At 47.6% G+C, this 20,309-nt stretch overlaps 1 protein-coding gene across 2 annotated transcripts in view; it reads right to left on the bottom strand.

Moving 5' to 3' along the window:
* The window catches only part of FASTKD2 (FAST kinase domains 2), a 262,282-nt gene that overhangs the window by 124,676 nt on the left and 117,297 nt on the right, over positions 1-20,309 (bottom strand). For both annotated transcript variants that reach the window (XM_086955324.1, XM_086955323.1), the window contains exons 6-7: positions 17,644-17,783; positions 9,681-9,853 (exon numbers count right to left, since the gene is read on the bottom strand). In XM_086955324.1, coding sequence (XP_086811450.1) covers positions 9,681-9,853; positions 17,644-17,783 — 313 coding nt within the window. The remainder of the gene's footprint in view (positions 1-9,680; positions 9,854-17,643; positions 17,784-20,309) is intronic.

Genomic DNA, 20,309 nt, shown 5'->3' with positions numbered 1-20,309 from the left:
ACACACTCTCACTCTGCGCACACACTCTCACTCTGCGCACACACTCTCACTCTGCGCACACACTCTCACTCTGCGCACACACTCTCACTCTGCGCACACACTCTCACTCTGCGCACACACTCTCACTCTGCGCACACACTCTCACTCTGCGCACACACTCTCACTCTGCGCACACACTCTCACTCTGCGCACACACTCTCACTCTGCGCACACACTCACTCTGCGCACACACTCTCACTCTGCGCACACACTCTCACTCTGCGCACACACTCTCACTCTGCGCACACACTCTCACTCTGCGCACACACTCTCACTCTGCGCACACACTCTCACTCTGCGCACACACTCTCACTCTGCGCACACACTCTCACTCTGCGCACACACTCTCACTCTGCGCACACACTCTCACTCTGCGCACACACTCTCACTCTGCGCACACACTCTCACTCTGCACACACTCTCACCTCACTCTGCACACACTCTCACCTCACTCTGCACACACTCTCACCTCACTCTGCACACACTCTCACCTCACTCTGCACACACTCTCACCTCACTCTGCACACACTCTCACCTCACTCTGCACACACTCTGCACTCACAAGAAATCATGATGTGAACAAATATCAGATATGCGCCCTCTCCGGAATAAATATTCCTGTTTAAATGGTTTTTAAATAATTTCTGTACATGGCTGTTACAACAATGGCATTTTAGTAGCTCGCCGGATGCTTGAACTAAGTCTTAATTTCTGTAATCTTTTCTCCTACTCACGTCTCTCCCTTCCTTCTTTATGGAAAAAACACTAACGGTCACGAGCTAGAGTGACTTCAGAGTGCACGCCGCCAACACAAGACCAACGTCACACCAACGGCCATGACTGTGAGGTCAGTCTCGATATCCTTTAATTTGGAAGGGAGAGTTGCTGCGCATCTCAGTACCTCTGCAATACCGGCCCCTCTCCGGAGCAAAAATTTAATCTGAATAGTGAGTACCGGCACTTTTAGATTTCCATGTATTGTATTGCATTTATATAGCGCTTACTACCCTCGACAAGGCGTCAAAGCGCTTTATGTAAATCACTGACATGCCCGTTTAATTACGAGAGAGATCATTTCCCCTCAAATGCTAATCGGCAATGCTTGTATGCACGTTGTAAGAGGGCTGTGATATTTGAACGAAGTCTAAAGCTGGCAAATTTATGTTTAGACTACTTCGTATGGTTTCCACTGTAAGGGGGACCTAGTCTCCCTCCCCTACATGTACGAACAAACAACATGCTAATACCACAAATAAGATTTGCCACTTTCTGCAGCTTTAAGCATGAGGATTTTAAAATCAATCCTCTGCCGCTCCGCTCTGTTCGCCCGCCACAGCTTTCCACGCCAACGCTGCAGTCACCAGCGGCGGTGGCTCTACTGTTTCCCGAAGTTCGTGTCCGTGTCCCGGGCACCAACTCGTACCAGCTCCAGACTCCCTGCATACACCTCCGGCGGTGGCAGCGGCTCAGTCGCCTGCACCTCCTCCTGCCACAAGCAGTTCCGTCACGTCTCCGAAGGCAAGTATCCTCAGTAATTTTTCGGGTACTTACATTCATATACCACATTCGGTGGGAGAGACGGAGAAAAGGATCCCTGCTGCAACTCGGGGTGGCTTCAGTCGATCAGTAGATTTTACACCCAAGCCGTGGAAGTCAACGTGCATCCCATGGAGACCATAATCAGGCCAGTCAGTACATAAACGCTCCGGGTGACGTGCTCGGTTTCAGAGGGTGCCGTGACACTTCTCAGAAGAAACACTGCACGGCAGGACGGAAAGAAAGATTGTTTCCCCGCAGCCTAGCCGCAAACAAACACTGATCCTTGAAACTTTACACTGCACGTTCAAGGAAATGTCAGACTGAAGTCAAGCTTTGGCCGGGAGGCGGCATGTGCACACACAGCAGAGAAAAAAAGAAACTCGAGACTGATGCCCTCGCGCCCAGGATCTGTCTTCAATTACCGCAGGCCCTGACAGCTGGTAATTGAAGAAATATGCCCTTCTGCTGGCCGTGACCGCACGGAATATGCACTAGGCGGAGCAACTCTAACGCCTATGGCCTATTGCGTGCTCTCTTGTAAAAACACACGCATGCGAGGGCAATTGCCATGCAGCTGGCAACAAAAACCAGCAAAAATCACGAGCTTTCTGGAATTCGGTAGGTACCCTTTTCGAAGCCCTCAGAAAAGGACTCTTAAGCCACGCCCACTTCGTGGGACGTAGGCCGAGCCCTAAAAAGGAGGGACCAAGAGGCAGGACTGACCACTAGCAAGCAAGGATTTTTAAAGGACACTGAAACAAACAAATCAAAGGCCGGGGGATGACTTTAGGACAATATGAGAAATTACCACAGGTCTTGAATGCTTGACTTCTGAAAAGTTATAGTCCAAAGACTCTCTTAACATATTAAGTATGCACAGATCTCTCCATTGCCGAGTTTAGATTTTGGTGAAAAGATGGGCAAGGTAATAGGTTGACTGCTATAGAAATGTGATACAATTTTATGAAGGAAAGATAGTATGTTCTTAATGCTATCCTGGTGGAAATGAAAACTACTACTAGTAAGGCTACATTCCAGGAAAGAAACTCTAAATAGATTTTAAAGGAGAAGACATTAATATCTCCAAAATGACATTAAATTTCAAAGGTTTAGAAGACCTCCTCGTAGGTGGCTAAAACATTCAGCTGACCCATTAAGAAATCTTAATTCACAAGAACAGGCACAATACTACAATGAGTCAGGTGTTACCTGTAGAGTGTGATCACAGAAAGATGTACCTTGATAAAAGAGAACTGAAGACCTGCCTTTGCCAGACACAGTAATTATGGACACGTCACCTCTTTTGGCAGACAATCAAACTGAAGCTTTTCTGCTTACACTACATGTAGACGCTCTTCCATCTGAGGAATAAACTGATCTGGTGGACAATCCTTTTACCTCATTTTCAAAATGTTAATAGTTTTAGGAGCCATGTTAGAGAGTAATATCAGCTGTGCCATTACTCCTATTTACTGTATGAAACAAATCAGGAAAACATACAGTTTTACTCCGAAACGCTCTTCACAGGACTGAAGACACCAAATGAACAGAAACAGAATAAGATGCATTCAATTTTCAATCAAAAGCAGGGTGAAAGACACTATTGCAGTTTACTGGAATCCTCTCGCATGCAGTGTGAAAACAGAACTGTAGCTTTGGAGCAACTGTCAGCATATGGAATGCTGCGAAAAGGAAGATTCTAGTTGCTGGCTGTTATTTTCGTCAATATTCTATGGCTACTGCCTACGTAGCTACATTTTGACCTATACTCCGCCTATTAATATTTAGAATTAGGCTGCAAGGGTAAGTTACACACTGTACGGATGGTTGTTTCTGTTAATCTGGAAATCAATTGTAAAAGAAAGTCAATGCACTATCTCTTGTCTTTCAAAGGCTCAGAGCTGGTTTGATCTAACTTTTCAAACTGAATTTTCAAGTTCATTGAAGGAGAAATAGATTTTGAAAAGAAAAATGTTCTGCAAGCCTTGCACACTGGCCGGACTATACACATATGTAGTCTAATGATGCCTAATTTTTCTTTTCAAGACAGTTTCTCTGAAAGTACAAAGGAAGCATGTGGCTTGATTTCAGTTGAATCCTAAGCTTGCATTAGACCAGAGGTCTCCAAACGTTTGTCAGCCGAGCCCCCCCCATCTAAATCTTTTTACACGTCAAGCCCCCCCCTCCCCCCACCTCCCCCTTCCCCCACCACCACCTCACAAAAAAGTTCTGGAAGCTGGTACTCTGCATCATTGATGGCCATTCCCTCCTGGGGAGCCCAGGTCGTACTGCCCAAATAATATAAATAAAGTAAGAGTGCTTAGTAAACTGAAGTTTCTGTAGTGCATGCGCTTATACTAAAGTTGCAATGAAAAGTCTCCAAGAAAAAGATTAGCACAAAAAATTACATTGCTACTTTATTTTTCACATAAAACACAAAATTTAGGATAGATTAGGATAAAAACTCCCAAGACACAGGAGTGGGAGTGCATGTTTTTCTCCATAATACTTGTTATATTAGGCTTGTGGACTCAGCTCTAGGGATTGTAACATATTAAACAAGCACCAGCGACTTTAATCAAGGTCAAATTCATTTTTCGTAAGTCACTGGTAAATTAAGTGATTTTGCTCTGAATCACAAGATGTTGAGCCGATACCAAGACTCGAATCTGGGTCCCCAGAACCAAAGTCAGCACCTATGGCATTAATGCCAAATCCACTCCTCCTTGAAACATCCAATGTTCCCACTAGTAGAGGGACGAAGGGGAAAGGTGCGAGGCTTTAAAAAACGAATACAAAAAGCTCTTCACTCTTACCTGCCAGAGAATGGAATCTTCAGGAAGGATACAACCGTTGTAAAACGTACTTCCGACGTGAGAAGCAACGTCGGGAGCAACTAGACCGGAACTTCGGGGGTTAGGACTAAGACTCCCAGCCAGGGCCGGCCCTACACTGATCGCACACGTGAGAGCGACAGGTGAGTGAAGTGTTGCATGAGTAGGGTGAGTAGTGTGCTTGTGTGACTGCAGAGTGAGGTACAGGGTGAACTTGTGTGTCTGCAGGGTGAGGTACAGGGTAAACAGCGCAAGAGATTGCAGCCTGCAACCTCTCACAGTGACTCACCAACTGCGCCAATGACCTTGCACCACTGAAGAACCCTCCCAGCAGACCCGGCAGCAAGAAAACCTCATGGTTCACCAACGACCTCAAAAACTCCAAGAAAACCGGCCGCACCCTCGAGAAAGCCTGGCGCCGCGACCAGACAGCAGAAAACATGACAGCCCTCAGAACGCCACCCGCAAACACCACCAGCTGATCCGCACTACCAAAAGGACATCATTCATAGAACTGGACAACAACACCCACAACAGCAAGGAACTCTTCAGCATCGTTAAAAAGCTCGCCAACCCCAGCGCCTGCAACAACGACATCACACCCTCGCAAGACCTCTGCGACTCACTCGCCTCATTCTTTCACCGCAAGATCACCGACATACACAACAGCTTCGGCGAACAGACCACGCACCCTACCACCGAACCAGCGCCCCCCACCACCACCCTCCGCACCTGGACCCCGGTGAGCACCGAAGACACCACCCGCATGATGAACACCATCCACTCTGGCTCTCCACCCGACACCTGTCCACACCACATCTTCAACAAAGCCGACTCCATCATCGCACCTCAACTCCGGTACATAATTAACAGCTCCTTCGCATCCGCCACCTTCCTGGAGAGCTGGAAACATGCCGAGCTCAGCGCCCTCCTGAAGAAACCCACCGCGGACCCAACGGACCTCAAGAACTTCTGCCCCATCTCGCTCCTTCCTTTTCCTGCCAAAGTCATCAAGAAGGCCGTCAACAAACAACTCTTCGCCTTCCTCGAGACTAACGGATCCCTCGACCCCTCGCAGTCCGGCTTACGAGCAAACCACAGCACCGAAACCGCCCTCATCGCAGCTACCGACAACATCTTGACCCTGCTCGACAACTGGGAGACAGCAGCCCTCATCCTCCTGACCTCCCAGCAGCCTTCGACACCGTTTGCCACTGCACCCTTATACGGCGCCTCAGCAACACCGGAATCTAAGGAACGGCCTTGGAATGGATCGTCTCGTTCCTCGCCGGAAGAACCCAGAGAGTCCGCCTCCCCCTTTCCAATCCGCGGCCACCTGAGTCATCTGCAGCGTTCCTCAAGGATCCTCGCTCAGCCCCACCCGCTTCAACGTCTACATGATCCCCCTCGCAGCCATCGCACGCCGACACAACCTCAACATCATCTCCTACGCTGACAACACCCAGCTGATCCTCTACCTCACCAACGACCCCTCCACCGCCAGAGCCCGCCTCCAGGAAGGAATGAAAGACGTCGCGGAATGGATGAAGCTCAGCCGTCTGAAACTGAACTCAGACAAAACAGAAGTCCTCCTCCTGGGACCATCCCCCTCAGCCTCGGACAAATTCTGGTGGCCCTCTGCACTGGGCACCGCTCCCAAGCCTAGGGGCCATGCACGCAATTTGGGCTTCATCCTGGACTCATCCCTCACTATGACCAAGCAAGTCAACGCCGTCTCGTCATCCTGCTTCGAAACCATGCGCATGCTCCGAAGGATCTTCCGGTGGATGCCCACCGATACCAGGAAGACGGTCACCCAGGCCCTCGTCACCAGCCGACTGGACTACGGGAACACCCTCTACGCTGGAACCACAGCCAAACTCCAGAAAAGGCTCCAGCGCATACAGAACTCCTCTGCACCCCTCATCCTGGACATCCCCTGTCACAGCCACATCTCTGCCCATCTGAAAGACCTGCACTGGCTCCCCGTCAGCAAGAGGATCTCGTTCAGACTCCTCACCCACGCACACAAGGCTCTCCACGACATGGGCCCCAAATACCTCAACAGCCGCCTCACATTCTGCACAACCAACCGCGAGCTCCGATCCGCGAGCCTCGCTCTCGCCGCCGTCCCACGAATTCGCAAAGCCACCGCCGGAGGAAGATCCTTCTCCTACCTGGCGGCCAAGACATGGTACTCCCTCCTCACCCACCTACGCCTGACCCAGGACCATCTCTCCTTCAGGAAACAACTCAAGACGTGGCTTTTCGAGCAGTAGCGACTCCCCTCCCCCCCCAGCGCCTTGAGACCCTAACGGGAGAGTAGCGCGCTCTACAAATTTTTTGATTGATTGATCACTGTGAGAGCAGAGTGTGCGGTGTGCTCATGTGACCGCAGGGTAAGTGGAGGGAGAACGGTGTAAGTTCAGTTCATGGTGAGTGGTATAAGTGCAGTGTGGTCCCTGTGAGTGCAGGGTGAGCGGGTGGGTTGAGTGCATAGTGATCAGTGTGAGTACACAGTGATCCCTGTGAGTGCAGGGAGAGTGTTAAAACTGAAAGGCGAGAATGAGGAGTGAGTTGTCTGAATTCAGGGTGCATTCCCAGACACAGTTGAAGTTATTCAGCATGTTATTGAGGCTTGGCATAGGGTTTCAGATATAAGTTAAACTATTGCTTTTATGGCATTATTCAGGTTCCAGGGATCGAGGGTGGAGGAAATAAATGCTCATCCTGCAACAAACTTCCAGTCTTGCGATTAAGGTTGCCAGTTCATTATATTGATGTCCCAGAAGGTACAAAAGTAAGCAGTCCCCTAAAGCCTATTTTCAGCACTTATCTGTGCATACTTGGAACAGCAAAAATAAATAGAAAGCATTTTTAATTGTGTTTAAAGGCTGCCTGAAGGATCTATGGCTTATAATTAAAGGGAACAAAGATTGAAACGTCACATTACAAATGAATACACACTATTTCATTTATAACCCTATTTAGTGTCAAGACAAGGCCTTTGCAGGCTCCTTAAAGAACACATGGCTGACATTTTTATTTCGGTAACCCTACTTTAATTCCTTTTCATGAAATGCATTCTCACTTTAAGGTAGTAAAATGTAAGGAATAGGCAGAGTGGGGGCACAGGGGGTACTTGAACTACAAAACAAACAGCCTCTGTAATCAGTTTACAAAGGTATGTGAATATGTATATGGTCTTTAACAGGCGCACAACGCCCATAGGGCTCAGCTTCAGCCACCCCCCCACCCCAGGTGTGTGTCACTCCAGTTTGAGACAGCTTCCCGGGCACACACACAGTTTTGGAGCTGCTGTGGGCTGGCTGGTCTGGCGTCTGTCTCACCGCAGGCATACCTGGGTCTTTAAAAGACCATTTATTTGGTAATGAGGCTTTGTTGTTTTTTCACCCCTGAATTAGCCACCCCAAATAAATGTTTGGCCCTAGTTGCGCCTCTGGTGTGGATCATTTGTGTTTTTAAGTTTTTCAATTTACTTTAAAAAAATATTTTTTAAACTTTGAACGCCACTGTCTGCAATTTGCAACTTTTTAACTAGATAGCCTTTCCTTAAGTCTTTATGACTTTGACACTGGCTCAGATTAGACTTTATTTTCTTGGAATTCACAGCCGCAAGTAAAAAAACCAATACCCAGCATTCCAGTGTGATAGTTACAACAAACGTGATCAAAGTAAACAAATGAACATCCATAAAGAAGCAGATGGGGACATGGTCGTATTCTCTAGTCCTCTTCTTTGCTGCTTGTGTTAGCCGACATTAGTGCCATTCCTAGTTTTCTTAGTTTAAGGTTTCAGTGATAAATGTAGTATTATTTATTTTTGATTCTGGAATAAAATCTGTTGGCATCTCATTCTGGGCAGTGTGCAACACCCGCTTTGACGTGGAGCCAGTGTGGGTGCGACTGTGGTTTGCTACAGTGATGCTGCGACAGGTGCCACTTCCTCAGCACATGTTGCAGCAGAAGGCCATGCTTCCAGTTTTATACGTCACATGGATCGAGGAGAACTCCAGCGGGCAGTCTCCCCTGTGAGCTGTCACATTTAAATCTCCGCCCTCCCTGCAAGTTTCAACAGCAGCTAAGGCTGTGGGTCTGATTGTATTGCTGGACACTGATAATCCGTAGTCCCCCTTTGTCACTCACCTCCACGCAGACATGGCTGAAGAGCATGTGTACGTGAGGCAGGACACAAAAGTGAGATATGTTATGGGCACAGATTTTATCATCATGTGAGAATTGACAGTATCTGAATCAGTGGGGGCAGCCATGTCAAAGGCCTTAAAAAACACACAGGACCTCCAGTCTGACCAGTTTCGACTTGCAAAGGGTCGCAGTTCGGACACACCCTGTGGTTGCAGGAGAGTTCCCAAAGTGTGGATCAGAGATAAGAAAAATATGGAACAAAGGCATACTCTTTTGACAAGTTGCAGTTGCTGGTCCTAGTGGTGTATTTTGACCAGATATGGGTGCCGCAATAAATGGGCTTCTGACTAAGACCTGGGGGGATGCAAATGCCTTCACATCAGGTCCGCAATGCCCATAGAGTTCAAGGGGCTTCGTTGTGTGTGTCAGCCCGGGCTGAGACCGCTTCCCGGGCACACACACACAGACAGTTTTGGAGCTGCCAGCCGCACATGAGTACTTCACAGGTCTTTAAAAGACCATTTACGCGTTAACGAGGCTTTATTGTATTGTCACCCCTTCTTAGCGCCCCTGCATTTCCACTCTTCCTATTGCTGGAAAAATATCTTCCGCCACCCCTGGAAATTGTTGTGCCTCTGGCCTTTAAAGACCTGTGACTCAAGACACTCTCGGCCGAGCCCCCCGCAGCTGGAGCTGCAGCAGCCTGGGCTGAGACACACAAATCGCACCTGGAAGCAACAATAGAAGGTGAGGTGGTGGGCTGACGAACGTGCCCCCCCTGTGGGCCGCGCCCCACAGTTTGAAGACCTATGCCTTAGACAGTGCTGTATTGTTAAATGTCACTATCTGTGGCTCTTTTGAGTGGTGGGTAGTAAAAACATAAAAACTCTTATAACATATAGTATTTGGTGTCTACTTTTTAGTGTCTTGCTAACCCCAGACCAAAATAAAACATAATCTCAATTCCTTAGGAAACTGAGCCTCAAATAAAGTCAAATATATAAATTATTATTTTTGCTGAAAGTGTTTATGTTATGAAACACTGTAAAGTGTGACTTGCCCAGCTGGTTGCTATTGAGAGTTTAACACATATTATACTTACTGTGGATTCTGGCCTCCTGGGAAGTGATTGAGCATTGAATACACCCTGAGAGATATCACCAAGTCCTTCAGAATAAGGGAGTCTGGTCTTGCAATAACCTTCTCAGCAAAAGCATCCATTAAGCCTTCATGTCGAAAGCCAAGGTTCTCGAACAATGAAAGAAATAGTACGATCTAAAACAAGAAAATCAGAAATGTATTCACACTAATGAGCATGCAAATCTTTTTACATCCAATACAATTGTTTTTAACGAACAAATGGGAATTTTTGTCTGTGAAGCATACACACTTTTGGGCACATAAAATCCTAAGAGATTCTATGAATATAACTTCAGCGGAGATTTGGCAGAACATGTTAAGCACGGCCCATCTATCATGTTTCAGATATATTTAATCAGTCATCCATCATGTTTGCAATGAGAGGCATGTGACCAAAACGCTGTTGGTTGGCGAGAAGCCATCCATTCACAAATGAGAGATTAGAAAAGCTGATCAACACATCGCATCACGTATTCTGGTGAGCAATAATATTTATTAACATTGTTGACATTTGTGATCTGGATTCACTCAGACTGTTGCAACTGAACCCACCATTTGTTCTAGTAACTAGCTAGATCTTAACACTTGGAATATGCAATACTTGAGCTGCATGTTGCACACTGCAAATGCTTAGCAAATTAATAACTGTACAATAACTGTACAAGGCAAGTGATTTGCCCAGTAATTGATGAGGGTAACAAGCTAAAGATGCAGTAGTTATTTGGCAGGCTTAAAAGTTCTTAATCTTTCACTGGCAGTTCATGAATCCTTTACTCTGCAACTTGGTACACGATCACCCTGATTACTTAAGATCGAACTAGTGGAGGCCAAAGAGTCTAGGCTTAAAGTGTTCAATGTCTCAGACAGAAGAGGAAGTTTGAAAATGTCAATTACCATACTTTATGCTTCGATTCTGTACAACGCTTAAATGATGTGTAAAAGTTTACAACTTTAAAGTTAAATATACTTTACAGAGTGGTACTAACAAAAATGTCTTTTAGTTCTTTATATGTAATACTTTGAAGATTAGTAAATTTGTTTCGGTTTTTATACAAATTGTTTCAATGCGTACAGTTAATATAAAAAACTACTGGGAGGAAGCATAACACCCTCATTTTGGTACTGGTAAAGACGTTTGACTAAAACCATAGTCGCACATCTTAAAAGATATACAAAATTATAGAATTGCAATAACAGAAGAGGCAGGCTCAATTATTTTTCCCAACGGCAACCCGTATGCGTTCTTCACCTTTACATAGTCTAAAGACAGAGACAGGATGGTGATTTGGGGACACACAAACAGGAACAAGTGAGCACAAAGACAAGGTGACAAACAAACTGCTCTCTTAAAAACTGTAGATACTATACATTGCACCAACCAAAAATCTTATGATATGGGGTCAGCAGAGAAAGTTGGAGACTTAACCTGGCCAAGGGTTAAAAAAAATATGCATGTCTCTGTAACTTCCAAGCTGAAAATGGACTCCCGATATTCAAACATTCCATGACAGTTGTTGTCAAGTGGCCCATAGGGACATTGTCGTTTATCACTAACTTAGCATGAGCACATTGCAGCTTGCCTGCTGCTTTGCGCTTGTTACTACACGTCTTTATTTTTTGCAATAGTTTCTAAGACTGCTTTCACATGAGAACTCATCGCTGTGTTCACTCTCTCCATGTTCCTAGGATTTTGACTGAACATTATGTGCAAGGTCAAACAACAATGCCCTGTTGTGTGTCGATTTAGAGAACGTATATAGGTTTCACGATTTATGCCCTTATATAGGCACAATTCACATTTCCCTTATTTAGGCATAGAAATCCAACCCTTATTTGGGGATTATCCATGCTAGCCAAATACAGGCATGGTCAACTACATCCATCCATCCACGTCACAACGAGTTCTTGGAAAACCAGACTCTTAAGCCTTTAGGACTTCCCCTTGCTTGGGTTATTGATTTCTCCAAGAACTCATTTATTATGCTTGAAAATCTATTCCTTAGGGGTTCATTCAGGACGTTCCTCTGCCCGACTTTTACGTCAATACTGGCATTCCTAAACACCTTCAAGGTATAAATATACCTTCACTTGCCATGGCAAATCACGGTTCCGCTGCCTACTTGCACACCACAGCTATGCGGCTTGCCACATCAAGTTTGGAAGGAATCTGAGTCCCCGCCTGACGCACTGACCTGACACTGTCATCCTCCTTGCAGAGAATCCAGCTCCAGTGTTTCTGACTCCCCTTGTGGGGTGTTAGAGATTGAGACTCCGAAAGAGATTCCAATCTCTCTCATTCTAAGGTATGGAGCAGACTAGAACCTAGAGGCACTCTTGTAAATTTTTGGCAAAACTAAACTATAGGTAGCTATACTTTAGCAAACAGCACCTACTTCTTACCTCGTACTACACTTCGGCTAGGTACACTCGGGTAGAACTATTTAGAAGCACTAGATGAGTATTCACATTTTAGCCTGTGTTATTTATGTATGTATTTTTATGAATATACGTCATAGCTACAAACCATGCTATTGCAGTATTATTTTATCTTACTACTGACGCTGTACGTATTATATTTCGCATTCTGACTTACGATTGTAGCAGCTCATGTCTCTTGCACGAGAAATAAGAGTGTTCAATAAACCCTTTTTATTGAAACGCCCGTCTACCTATTTCTGTGCAACTCTGTAAAAACGAAGCATGCACGATTGACTGAGCGAAACTGTTATCTATTGTTTCCACGATTCTGAGAAGAACTGTTCCGATTCTAAGGGAAACAAAGTTGTCATATTTATTGGGTTGTCAGAGACTAATCCTTCTTGTTCATTCAAGAAGTTTCTAGTGACCTCTGAGCTAGCTGGCACACATAAGTAATTACGTTTAATGTACTCGATAGAGGCATACTGACCTCAGTCAATCTATAGTGTATATTATTTGAATGCGCAGAGCCTATAAGGAATATAGGAACTACACTACAGCCCCTTGTTATTTTGTTCTACCCAGGTCTTAGACAAAACATACTGATGCAGCAGTTGTTTGGACAACATAATTTGGTTTTTAGTGGGTACACAAACACTTGGAGAGGGACCTTTCCAGGGAAAAGAGCGAGACAGCACCTATGATGTAGATCTACCATCTAGTGGCTAATGTTTGGGGTCTACGATGTAGATCTACCATCTATAGACTAAGGTTTGGGGTCTGCTGACAATGCCCAGAGATCTTCTATTATATAATAATACTTCTTCTAAGCAAGGGGAGGGAGGGAGGTTAGGTGCTATAGTCTTTTCTCCATTGTCTTTCCGTGATGACATCTCCCTTCATGATATATGGACTAGCTGCTATGCTGACTATATTTGTACTATGCATTTTTAGGTTTTGCCTCGCCAAAAAGATGCGCTCTGCGCATCTTTTTCGCGCAGGCGAAAACCTGATGAGAACTGTAGTGTGCTTTGGGTCGGCCCTCGTCATTCATTGGCTGGCTCCGTAAATGGAGCCTAGCCATTGGATGAGGGGCCTGTCCGTCAATGCCGGACCAGACCCGATTCTGGTCCGGCATTGCCGGCACCCGCCTTCCGTCGTCAGCGTCTCTCCTCCCCCTTCCTGCTCCAAGGCCGTCGTCGGCCGTCGTCAGCGTCTCTCCTCCCCCTTTCCCGCCCCCTCCCGCTTGTTTCCTCATGGCCGCCTTCCTCCTTCCCCGCCCCCGGAGCCCGGACACAGACTCAGCGCGGCGGCTGCACTCCACACGGACCCGGCTCCTGGCCCCCTCACCCTACCGAAACGGTTCCAGCTCTGATGGGGTGTCTGGGGGTGGCAGGGCTCTGATGGGGTGTCTGGGGGTGGCAGGGCTCTGATGGGGTGTCTGGGGGTGGCAGGGCTCTGATGGGGTGTGCTGTGGGGGTGGCAGGGCTCTCATGGGTGTGCTGTGGGGGTCACAGGGCTCTGATGGTGTGTCTGGGGGGTCGCAGAGCTCTGATGGGGTGTCTGGGGATCGATGGGCTCTGATGGGGTGTGCTGCAGGGAGTCGCAGGGCTCTGATGGGGTGTGCTGCGGGGGGGGGGGTCGCGGGGCTCTGATGGGGTGTGCTGCGGGGGGGGGTCGCAGGGCTCTGATGGGGTGTGCTGTGGGGGTGGCAGGGCTCTGATGGGGTGTGGGGGGGTGGCAGGGCTCTGATGAGGTGTGCTGCGGGGGGTCGCAGGGCTCTGATGAGGTGTGCTGCGGGTGTCGATGGGCTCTGATGGGGTATGCTTTGGGGGGTGGCAGGGCTCTGATGGGTGTGCTCTGGGGGGTGTTCTGTGGGGGTCACAGGGCTCTGATGGGGTGGCAGGGCTATGATGGGGTGTTGGGGTATGATGTGGGGGTCACAGGTCTCTGATGGGGTGTCTGGGGGGTCGCAGGGCTCTGATGGGGTGTGTGGGGGGGGGGTGGCGGTGCTCTGATGGGTTGTTGGGGTATGCTCTGGGTGGTCGCAGGGCTCTGATGGGGTGTCTGGGGGGTGCTTTGAAGGTTACATTTCTGTTCCATCGCTCTGTCTGTTCCTTTGTTCTCGGGTCCGGGCTCCCTCTCATCGTCCCTGCGGCGCCTCGGCTCGGCCCCTGTCGCGCCCTGTGCTCTGCTGCATGGCAGGCGCTGCTCCCCGGGCCCCCACCCTTCCCTCCCTCTCCGGCGGCCATGCTGCCTCGGCTTGGGCCAGCGGGGCCACCGTACAAGGCCAGGCTCCCTCCCTCCCCCGCTCCCCTCCCCCCCGTGGAGCCCTATGGAAGAGCCTGTGCTGCAGGATCCACGCCATGGCCGAGGCCCGGAGCCCCCTCTAGACGCCCCCCGGCGGGGCTGAGGCGGTCCTGCCATCCCCCTGGGGGCGCCCCAGCCTCCGGCCCCCCCGAGGTGAGCAGGGAGGGGGGAGGAGGCCAGCGCATCCCTGGGCCCGCCCCTGCACTCCAGCGTCCCTTTAACTGCCCCTCCGTGTCCCCAACACCCCCCCCCCCCTGGATCCCGCCAGTGTCTGCCCGCATCTACCCCAGTATCGGCTCCCTCCAGTCTCTTCCATCTGCTACCCAAAGTTCCCTCTAACTGCCCCTTCTCTTGCATCCGTACCTGCCCCAGCCCACGCTCTGCCCTTGACCCCGCCAGAGCCTGCCCGCATCTACCCCAGTGAGTGTCAGTTCTTTCTATTCTGTCCCACCACTTTCTGCCCCATCTCTTCCTTAAGTTTCTTCTAACTGCCCCTTCTCATGCATCAGTACCTGCCCCAAACACCGCTCTGCCCTGGACCCCTCCAGTGCCTGCCCGTTTCTACCCATATACGTGTCAGTTATCTCTGCTCCATCACTTTCTGCCCCATCTGTTCCCTCTAACTGCGCCTTCTCTTGCATCCGTACCTGCCCCAGCCCCCGCTCTGGCCTTGACCCCTCCAGTGCCTGCCCTCATCAACCCCAACCTCGGTCTCTCCACTCTCTGTCCCATTTGTTCCTCTAGCTGCGCCTTCTCTTGCATCTGTACCTGCCCCAGCCCTCCATTGACCCTGCCGAGGCCAACCCTCATCCACTCCATGAAGCGTCATTTCTTTACATTCTCTGTCCCTCCTGCCCCATATCTGTTCCTCCAACCGCCCTTCTCTTGCCTCTCCATCTGCCCTTACACGCACCATCAATCTGAGGTATATACGCCCCTGTCCTGCTGCCCTCTGACTCCCGAATACTTCCTTTATCTGCCCCTTTTCTGATCCTTTCTCGTCCCTCCACTGGTATATTTTAGTCTCTGACATACTTGCTCCTGCCTGGTTTACTCTCCAGCTGGCCCATCTCCTTTCCTTAATCCCCTTTTCTGCCTCTCAGCCCCTCCATCTCCTTGATCACGACTTAAAAACTACAAAAAACACGACACACCCCTTTTCAATCTATCTTTCGGGAGTTTTTTTCTTTATCACTTTTTTCTCGATTTCTTATTTTTCTCTCCGCACCCGTGGTTCCTGACCTTGTTGCTCTTCGTCCTTATCTCGCTCGATGTTTACTTTCTCGCTCTTATTCTTCACTGTTCATCCCCTCTTCATTATCCTTTCTTTTGTGTAACCCTTCTCGTTTGTTACCCTTTTTAGGTAGTACACACAAAATGTATTTATCCACTTGTTACAGATTAAATGATTGTGCCGGCAGCCAATATCTTCGCTCTCGCTCGTTCTCACTACGACAAACTGCGCATTGCAAGTTACCGAATGTACAAGTACTCGCGCCACCTTCAAGTGCACAGCATTGGCAAAGTCCTGACGAGCAAACTAGCGAAGAGACGGACTACTTAATGTTTGACATAGAAATGTATGAATTTGGAAAGTTTGCAAATATCTTAGCTACTTGTAAAGTGCCTGTTCAACGCAAGGGCAGTTTCAAAGCGCTGCAAATGTCACCAGCCTTGGGGTTGGGAGGACCGAAGCAAGAACCGGGACTCGAGCCTGTGATCGCAGGTCCCACCCACAGCTCTGCCCGGGGGTGCGATGAGGCATCTCGAGTTCTATAGTAAATGAAACATTACCGTTATGGCTTGTTAAAATATAGGGCTTCAAGACGGCCTCAGTGTTGAGCTTTCATGTATCAACCTGTTATATTGTGGGAGATGTAGTCTTGGCCAGTTTCAATTAAACAAACGGGACCAAGATACCGGTTAACAGGAAACGTACAGGGCATAACATTCATTAGTCATGAAGACAGCTTGTACCTCTAAAAATCCGGAAACCCTGCATGCGAATATGATGTTACGTTAAATGCACTTGAATCGCACAATCCCAACCTTTCAGGATCCGCGTGCCCTGTCCGGCTCGCCCATTCACTGGCGTGAATGCGGTTGTGTGTAGAAATGTGTCCCTCAGAGAGGCGGGCAGGCTGGGAGCAGACTGGTATGTGCATTGCTTGGTGGTGGGTTATAGTCAGGGAACAAATCCTAAAAAAATAAGTGGGGATACAGAGTGCAGATACAGAGTGCAGATACAGAGTGCAGATACAGAGTGCAGATGCAGAGTGCAGATGCAGAGTGCAGATGCAGAGTGCAGATGCAGAGTGCAGATGCAGAGTGCAGATGCAGAGTGCAGATGCAGAGTGCAGATGCAGAGTGCAGATGCAGAGTGCAGATGCAGAGTGCAGCTTCAGAGTGGAGCTTCAGAGTGGAGCATCAGAGTGGAGCTTCAGAGTGGAGCTTCAGAGTGGAGCTTCAGAGTGGAGCTTCAGAGTGCAGAGTGTCAAAAGCAATGCCAATAGCTCTAACTTTAACAAAGGCAAAACCATTGCATTGTAAATGCTTGTTCTTCTTGTCGTGGCACGAATACTGCATGTTAGGGCAGGTTAGTTAAAATAAATATTTTAAACTGTTTTGTGTCTCTATCAGATCTTATTGTGGACAAATACAAAAGTGCGAGCAAAAGGGTGTGTCTTGTTGCCGTGATTCCTGAGAGATCTGGGAGGGTTGTGTTTTGGGGAGTCTAATCATTTGTTTCTCTGTGAGGGAGTAAGTGAGGCACTATAGCTAGTCGGTACTAGGCTCGTGGGCACTAAGGTGGTAGGAAGACTCAGCCCCTACACACCAAGGTCAAATAATCCTGCGCATCGTTCTGTATTTGTGCAGAATCACTGCAACATTGTTGACCAAACAAATCTTCCTGCAGGAGCAACTGCTTGGAAACTCAATCACCTATTTGTTACATGGATTCAATATTTTTTACCTAAAGGTGACAATTTGTTTAATTTAGCAAATACAATTTCAACCTCTTATTTAAAGCCCTGAAAGTGGAGCACCATTTTAACAACTTATGATTAGATGAAGCCAGTGTAGGACATAGTCCTAGCTACATACCCTCAAAGAAACAGACACCATGCCCTATGTGTGAAACATCTACCTCATCCATTACTAGCAGGGTGTATGAGTCCTGGGAATTCAGATCTCACCTGTTTAATCTGCCACATGCACATAGTTCCAGCTACATAGTCTCCTACTGCATAAAACAGATCAACATTTTGATACTGAAGGTCCTTACAGGATTGCAAGATGTGTACAAACCGCCAAAATGGGATTCCATGAATATTTCCTACAAGATAACGAAAAAAGAGGTGATAAGCTTCGAGCAAGATTTATGATAAGAATGTAATTAGCAAAGAAAACCTGCACAGAAATACATGGTTATAGGACTACAAACTTGCATTAGCAGAGAAGCCTCTCCCAGAAGACCTAAAATGTGCATAGCACAGCACTGCCTTTAACTGACCTGATCTTAATTGATCTATGCTTTCAAATGAGAACAGTGCTAAGAGTCGCTCTCACTCATGGTAATGTTTACCTCAAGATCACTTGCTTAAAATGGCAATGCAGGGGCCTTTTACTTAGCAATCCGTTTTGCTTATTCAGATTTCTGGAGCTTCAACTTGGTACGACCATGTACTGCTGTGCGCTCAATAGATCAGACAGTTCTTCAGCCTGTCCCTCATTTGTCCATCACGCATGCATGTGATTGGTAAGGTTATAGTATGGTGAGTTTGTTTTTCGTGGTTCTCTTCTTCTTCGATTGATAAATCTCGAGGGGTGCAAATGGTGGTCAAAACTTCACTTGCCTTACGGTGTACCTTATTGCTCGATTTTGCCCTGATATATATCTACATATGGCCAATTGAGAAAATTAAAAATAAAATCATCTAAAGCATTGAAACGTGGTCCTTGCCTGCTTTCCGTCACCCACAGTGACAATAGGAACTACAAGCAGTTTTCTATATATATACGCATCCAGAGCGGGGGTAGTCACGGGCTCCCCCAAACCCCAGGGACCACCACTTCCCCAGAGATACACGATTTAAAAGCAGGGGCCACAAGGCCCCCCCGCAGCCCAGGGACCGACACCTAACTGGTGCTACTTCCAGCCCCCCCAAACTGCCGTAGGGACCACCATCTCCCCGGGTACCCCTGTAAGTCCTACACAGCGGAATTCCGGAGCGCTGGTTGGAAGCCCAGCCCCTTTTCTCCACCACTCTGCAAACGTGACTACCAGTTAAAGAAGCATTCGTAATTTAATAGGTCTCGCATTTGCAGGAGTTAGAGCTAATGGGTCCGTAAATGTAAAACTTTTTTACTAATGTTTTTTGGAGTGGATGTACAATGTGTGTAGTGGAATTATGTGGTATGTTGTGAAGTGAAATTATGTGGATAGAAAGTATGTGGTATTTAGTGTATAGGAATTATGTAGAGGATAGTCTGTGTTGTGGAGTGGTAACCTCAGGTTTAGTCTTCCTAGATTCCATAGAAGCTAAACTATGAACTCAATGAGACTTTAAAAATAAGGAATCACTGAGGAACATTTTTGGACCTAGTCAGAGGTATGAGCAGGGCCACTGGCATTACAAGATTGTTTGGCTGCACCAACTTTCGCACAATTATACATTTTCTGCATTAGCCACATAATCCATCATCTGCTGCCTAATCTGCAGATTTGAACAAACAAACCTTGTTTCTAGCTCAAACGTTACCAAAAATGCATCGACAAGTGTTACAACTTGGTGGAAGGTCCTTTGTAAACCTAGAATGCTCACCTGTTACTTATTGCTAAATGTGGGAGTTAAATTGGTAATAATGGTGTGCAAGCCCCTCTTGCTTCTTTCTGCACCTAATTTGAATCTTTCTGCATTTCTGTTGCTTCTTTCTACACCTTTCTTTCTTTTTCTGTACTTTCTTTTGCCTCTTTCTGCACATCTCTTCTACTTTCTGCACCTCTTTTGCCTCTTTCTGCACCTCTGTTGCCTCTTTCTGCACCTGTTGCCTCTTTCTGCACCTCACTTGCTTCTTTCTCCACCCCTCTTCCATCTGTCTGCACCTCACTTCCTTCTTTCTGCACCTCTCTTGTTTCTTTCTGCACCTCTCGATCTTCATTCTGCACCACTCGTGCTTCTTTTTGCACCCCTCTTGCCTCTTTCTGCACCTCCGTTGCATCTTTCTGCACTGCGATTGCTTCTTTCTGCAACTCTCTTGCTTCTTTCTGCACCACTTGTGCTTCTTTCTGCACCACTCGTGCATCTTTCTGCACCCCTTTTGCTTCTTTCTACACCCCGGTACCTTCTTTCTGCACCTCTCTGGCTTCTTTCTGCACCCCTCTCACCCCTTGTTCCCCCTTTTTGCATCTGTTGTTTCTTTCTGCACTTCTCTTGCCTCTTTCTGCACCTCTGCCCCTTCTTTCTGCAGCCCTTGTGCCTATTTCTGCATTCCTCTTCCTTCTTTCTGCTCCCCTCTCTTTCAGCACCTCTGTTGCTTCTTTCTGCACTTCTTTTGTTTCTTTCAATACCTCTTGCTTCTTTCACACTCTTCTTGCCTCTTTCCGCAACTCTGTTCCTTCTTTTCTGCACATTTGCTTCTTTCTGTATCCCTCTTGCCTTTCTCCACCCCACTTCTTCCTTTCTTCATCTCTGTTGGTTTTTTCTGCACTTCTCTTGCCTCTTTATGCACTTATCTTGCTTCTTTCTGTACCCCCTTGTACCTCTTTCTACACTTCTCTTGCCTCTTTCTGCACCCCTGTTGCTTCCTTCTGCACTTCTCTCACCTCTTTCTGCACCTCTCTTGCCTCTTTCTGCACCTC

This window comes from Lissotriton vulgaris, chromosome 2_1, assembly GCF_964263255.1.
Source record: "Lissotriton vulgaris chromosome 2_1, aLisVul1.2, whole genome shotgun sequence".
Taxonomy (NCBI): Eukaryota; Metazoa; Chordata; class Amphibia; order Caudata; family Salamandridae; genus Lissotriton; species Lissotriton vulgaris.
The sequence above is the reverse complement of the archived record's forward strand: the minus strand, read 5'-3'. Positions and strand labels throughout refer to the sequence as shown.